Source organism: Sinocyclocheilus anshuiensis, unplaced genomic scaffold (assembly GCF_001515605.1).
Source record: "Sinocyclocheilus anshuiensis isolate Anshui unplaced genomic scaffold, SAMN03320099.WGS_v1.1 scaffold515, whole genome shotgun sequence".
NCBI classification, from domain to species: domain Eukaryota; kingdom Metazoa; phylum Chordata; class Actinopteri; order Cypriniformes; family Cyprinidae; genus Sinocyclocheilus; species Sinocyclocheilus anshuiensis.
In genome coordinates, this window is record NW_015548243.1 from 421,865 (window position 1) to 428,412 (window position 6,548).

At 36.6% G+C, this 6,548-nt stretch overlaps 1 protein-coding gene across 1 annotated transcript in view; it reads left to right on the top strand.

The window, feature by feature from the left end:
* Positions 1 to 1,668: 1,668 nt before the first annotated feature.
* Positions 1,669 to 6,548, top strand: part of LOC107655113 (maturin-like) — an 8,771-nt gene continuing 3,891 nt past the window's right edge. Inside the window, exon 1 of the mRNA XM_016442530.1 lies at positions 1,669 to 2,122. Within this exon, the coding sequence (XP_016298016.1) occupies positions 1,952 to 2,122 (171 nt within the window). The 5' untranslated portion in view covers positions 1,669 to 1,951. The remainder of the gene's footprint in view (positions 2,123 to 6,548) is intronic.

A 6,548-nucleotide genomic window follows, 5' to 3' on the forward strand; every position in this document is an offset into this window, starting at 1 on the left:
CCAAGGCAACATACCTCCTTTTTATTCAAATATTTATTTTACATATATATATATATATATACATACACACACTGAACAAAATTATAAACGCAACACTTTTGTTTTTGCCCCCATTTTTCATGAGCTGATCTCAAAGATCTAAGACTTTTTCTATGTACACAAAAGGCCTATTTCTCTCAAATATTGTTCACAAATCTGTCTAAATCTGTGTTAGTGAGCACTTCTCCTTTGCCGAGATAATCCATCCACCTCACAGGTGTGGCATATCAAGATGCTGATTAGACAGCATGATTATTGCACAGGTGTGCCTTAGGCTGGCCACAATAAAAGGCCACTCTAAAATGTGCAGTTTTACTGTATTGGGGGGTCAAAAGTGACGTCAAAAACAAAAGTGTTGCGTTTATAATTTTGTTCAGTGTATATATATATATTTAGCACATTTTCTTTTTATTAAATAGAGAATTTAAATAGGCATATTTAAAGGCATATGTTGTGTTATATGTTAATCAAAATGCTTTTTAGCACTTTATCATATATTCTGTCAAAAATAACATTTTTAAAATACCAATTTACTTTTTAGTTTGCTTTTTCAACCTTGTCAGAGACATAAAAAAATATTGAAGACACTAAAGGCGCTAAACTGTGAGTTTTTTTTTTTACTCTAAAATCCCAATGATTCATAAATATTTATAACTCTCATTCTGTGTATGTTAGCACATATAGGTGATGAATGTCTTTGCTGTTTTCTTTTCAATCAGTTTGCAAAATACTAAACAAGCATAGGTTTTCCTGGTTCAATCCAGTTTGCTCTTATTTGATGTCAAAACAAAAAAGTCTGTGTCAAACATAAACACAGACACACTGATGCTCAAAATAAAGTTCAATTATTAGTAACACTCTGCTTTTCAGGAGCCTGTTTACAGTTCATATAATATAAAACCCTTTTACTTTAGTCCTAAAAATTTATTATATTAAAACAATAAAAACAATATTTCTTCTATAGATCAGATAAATAAAGAGATGAGTAGATGAAGAACAAACATCAGTTTGTATTGTGACATAAAGTGTTTTATCAGGTTTATCAGTTTCCAAATGAGCATACTGACCTGCTTTAGTCAGAGAAAAAATACCAAAAACTAGACTAATGGCGCACTCCAGAGGAATAGAATAGATATACAACTGAAATCTTTTCATGTGGAAAATGAGTTCTAACCATGCAGTCTATTGTTCTTCTAACTATTAACTTTAAGTCTCTGTTGGGTGTAACCCAGCAAAATGTAATGTCTATGATATAATATAGAACATAGAATAGAATATTCGTTACAAAACGATTTTTATTACATTTAAATGTATATTTTTAATTATTATTATGTTGCTCTAATAATTCATATTTACATATGCATATATATAATTTAAATTTTATTAATATATATATATTTCAAGCTTTTAAATTTAAATTAGATTAAATAATTATTATTTTAGTGTTTGTATTATGTCGTTGTTGCTGCTTCGGCTGCTGCTGTTGTTAAGAATAATTCATATCTACTATATAAGATCAAAATGAGATGGCATTTATTATGATTATTGATATATTTGGAAAATATTCAGTAGGTGTGCCGTGTAAACATTTGGGGGAACGGCTGTCTCTTTAGAGATGGTCCTTTGTGAAGCTGATAACGATGGGCGCATGTGTTGTCATGTGACGTCACTCTGCCCGAGGACAGGCGTTGTTTTCCGCACAGGAGGCTGAAGCGGGTCCGGTCCTGCAGGTCCAGATCAGGAACACTCAGCTACAGGCCGATATGAGGCAGTGAGAGCGCAGCAGAAGCAGAACCAGAACCGGAATCATCTGCGATCACCATGACGACGCAGCCTTAGTGCTCAGCATCCGCATCCTCAGCATCCTCAGCATCATCCGCGGCTCAGGTGCGCCGTCAGTCCGTCAGGCAGGATGGAGTTCAAAGAGCTGGTGGACACCGCCGAGAAATGGTGCTCCGGGAATCCGTTTGACCTGATCTTCGCCGAGGACGTGGACGAGAGGAGGCTGGACTTCTACGCCGAGCCCGGGATCTCGTTCTACGTGCTCTGCCCGGACAATCTCACCGGAGGAACCGATAATTTTGTAAGTATGACATAATCGAGCAAGAGCCTCGGGAGGAGGGGGAGCTGCGTGCGCGGCCGTGTGTGAATGCTCTCTCGTCTCAATTACAGAAAGTACTGTGGGTTTTGGATATGCTACTATGGTATTAGCACGGTTATTAGACACAGGGTAGAACCGTGTAAAATAAATTTCAAATATATGCTAAAAATGGCTTGTAAACAGTGAAGCTCAATAAAAAATATTTTTGAAATTGAAAATATATGTAGTTTCAGCCTTCATATACCAAAACATATTTCAAAATGTACTTCAAGGGCAAGAAAATACAGTGAAAATTTCAATAGCGTTCTTCAAAAGTGACCCATGTGAATATATTTGAGACCCTCTCTGTGAAATCCAGGCTAAAGTCTCAAAATCTAATTATGAGATAACAAGCATCAAGGTTTGATTTCAACCATTCATTTCACTATGATTTCAATCTTTGACATTCAATCTTGTACTCAGTCGATATTAAAGATATCAAGGGTACATTTTCACAGAATGTTCTTTACCTTATGAAGGATGATTTTATGTAGAAAACAGTAAATCACAAAAAAATGCCAGGGTCTCTCTCTCTCTCTCCCTCACACACACACACACACACATATTAGTACTTAAAGTGTACATATTAGAACCTAATAGGTAGAAAAGTGTACCTTTTGAAAGGGTACCGCCCCAGTGACAGCTTTTGTACCTTTATTTCTGAGAGTGTGGTATATATTGAATACTATCACTGTAAACTGGTATTGCTGAAATACTTTTTTATTTTTGAGGCCTTTATCTCAAAACAGATGAAATTATGTCATTGTTTTTGTCTCAGCACTTTCTCCATACATGCTCAGCTGGAGTTTTGGATGTTGTGAGGTTGTATGCTACGATTTAATTTTAGAAGTCTATCCAGTGTATAGACCGATGCATATATCCTGGTCAGAAAAGCATGGGTCATTATTGCAGGTGTTTAATCAGCACAAAGGTCTTAAGCCGCACAGTTCCCCAGACACTGTCACCGAGGAACAAATAGTGCTGTGTTTTGTGCTGTGATGAAGTAAAAACACATGCAGTATTTGCATTGATGCTCCTCTTGCACATGTCTGTCATGTTTGCTTTCCATTCAGCAATCAGTTTAAAGGTTTAAAATGAACCACAAGAGTTTACTGTAGTTCCCTCACATCACAAGACCGCTGCACCAGAGTCCCAGAGCTCACAAAAATATCAGCGCATGCACCGGCAGGACAGGGATCTAATTACTCGCGCTGATCAATACACAGTTCAGCAGGATCACAGAGCTAGAGAGAGCAAGAGATTGTACTTTATTAATAGGTAAAATTACAGTGAATCCAAAAAAGAAAAAAAAAATGAGAGCACTTTCAAAATCTGTGATTGTTGTGCATTTAAACCTAGAATTTAACAGGATTTTGAACATTTTAAAATAAATAAACATGATGTAAAATCAGCAAGAAATATTTCTACTTGTGCAGGTCACTAATGCAATAAGTAATTTTTCAGTGCAAATTTTCACTCAGATTGTCATGTTGATAATATGTAGGCCTAATGAAATTCTAGAAAAGTAAAATTAAGCATTTTTGCTAGACTTGGTGTAGAAACAATTTTCACTCAGAAATTGCTAATAAATTATTACAAAGAAACAGCAAGTATTGGATTGAATTAAAATTTTGAAGTAGAAGGAATGAAATAGTTTTTTATTGTAAAACATGCTCTAATATACTGTACATACAAAGTTCTGGAATGAAACTCTAGATGTTGCTCTCCAATAGATCTAACTCAATATGACATAATGACATCATTATCTCATGTCACAGCTGATTGGTTCTCTCCTGTATCAGTGGCCAATGAGCTCGCTGCTCAACATTCAAATACTATGCTAGTGTTTGCTGTAGCAGTAGCAGCGCACTTCAGAAACCCTCCACGTTCCCCAGCTCCACCTGTATAGATCTGCTACGGGGTGATCATGTATGCTAGGAGTGTTATTCATATATGTTATAAGTGCAGCAGCAATATTACATGCTCACAGCAGCATGTTGTGGATGTATTGGCAGTAGCAAATCTCGGTACTTGCTCTGCCGCAGCAGCAGCAGCAGCGTAGCAAATCTATTCCGCCAAGACCAAATACATTAACATTGTCATGTACGTTACCATGCCAATCCCTCCGAGAGTTGTCATGACAGAAATATATTTTATTTACAACTTCAAAGAATGTTATTACACTGCATATAAAAGTGCCATGCAGGTGATTGGATAATGTTAACCAATATCCAAATAGCTGTTTAGACATTATTTTAGCAAGCTTGCATTCAGTCTAGCTTTCTTGTAAACCCACTTTTCACAGTCAATTTCACTGAATTCTGATTGAATAATCTGTTCACTTGGAAATATGTTGGATTATACTGTAAGTATAAAGGGTTGTGAATGGCCACTAATGTTGACTTTAAAATAAAATTATGATTATAAGAATGATGCTCTAGCAAAACTACTCATAACTAACTAATACAACTGAGTTGAATTGGAGCTCCTCTGGTTTGGCCTGCGGTGTTTTTTCCTCCTGGTTCCTGTGAGCTCTGGACAGATGCATAATCAGTCTGTCTCTCTGAAATCAGTAAAAGAAAGTTTTCATTACAGTGCTTCATGCATTTGCTCACAACACAGCTTGCGCGGATATCTCTGGAGAAAGACAGAATGTGTAGACAAACATTCATTCACCATGTGTTGATGTTCCCTGCTGAAACAGGAAGTTGGGCTGGGACATAACAATATTAATAACCTTTTGTTGAGCATTAGAATTCGGCCGAATTTTACATCTGTATATTCATTGAATTTTAGTTTTTCTAGTACACATGCATGTAGATGATAGCCATAAAATCACATGCACAAACAGCTGCAAAACTTCATTTTTGGTTTCATGAGTTTTAAGATCATCTTATATTTCCCTGTGAGGTCCAGAGGAACCAGAAGGACTGAAATATCAGCACTGTTTGCCATGCATCTTGAACAGGGAGCTCCAGAGATGGATGATGTGCTGTGCATGTCCTTGTTCTCAAAAAAGCTGCCAAAATCCAAAAAGTGCATTTTTAGAGAGCATTTAGAGTGGCACACATGCACTAAAACAGTCCTTATATCATTGTGCATTAAATGCACAGCATTCAGCAAATGAAACATTTATCTCTGTAATTTATAACAGTACGAACATCAGCTTTTATTGTTATTGGTCTCTTCAAATTGCAATAAAAAGCAGATAACAAACAGGAAATGTAATGTATTACACATCTATTTAATAAAACCATAAGGTGTTACACACACTGGAATGGTATAAACTTATTTTTATTAGAATTCTCTGTTCTATTGTATTCTATTCTATTCCCTCATTAATAATTTTTCTCAAATGCAGTTTGGTAAGAGAAGATTATTCGGGCCATCTACTGAAAAGTGGTCCCTCTCGCTCAGATAAATATAACGGAACAAAGAGTTTTAGTGTCCCAGATTCTCTTGGCCGAATACCTCAAGAGTGTAACGGAAATGTTACGCCCCTTGCCATATTGTGATGCCGTGTCCCGGCGCGATGACGACAAGACAAAAACAATAAAACCCATTATAAACGAGGCATTTGTTGCATCCAGTGGGGACATAATTACGGATTATAATGACTTATACTGTCTTTTTAAACGTTGCATCGCGCCGCGTAAACATAAAACCATGTCTGCATTTGTGATCGGAGAAACGACAAACAACAAGTGCTACTCTACACTGCTCAAAACTCACGTTTGAATCGTCAGTGGCAAATCCTTTAAATATGAAAACGTACTTACAGGCTGTGAGTCAGCATTATTTGTCAGAACACCGGCATTGTAGGCTATTCTCCCAGGAAACAGTCCTTGTTCTCCGTAAAATGCGCTGCACACATCTGAATAGGGCCTATTTGGTTTGAACTGTTCTGGAACAGTTGTAACACTCTAAAAATGAGTGAGGTTACATCAATAAAGAGAAAAACAGTTCAGTCATTTTCTAATGCAAAAAGAGGTGTATTGTACCAACACCCAGAATATATACATCTCCCTCATCAACCATATGAACAAAGTCCACCGGTTCGTAATTAAAATAGTCCCCATAATATTTGCACAAACAGCTGAATCGCGTATCTCTTACCACAAATTTGGTTAGTCCCAGACAAACATAAATTCACTGACATAAATTCAATATTAATATGTAGCGGTGCTACATAGTGTTGTAAATAAAACTTAACCACTGATGTCTAGTCGTGTCCTCTTTTGGAAGACCAAACAAAGTAGTTTCACTTTCACAACGAAACACACAGTATCTTAACGACATGGCGGCGGCAACAATACTACAGCGAGAATAAAAGTTACTCCTTCTTTCTTTGCGTGAACATTTGGGCAGT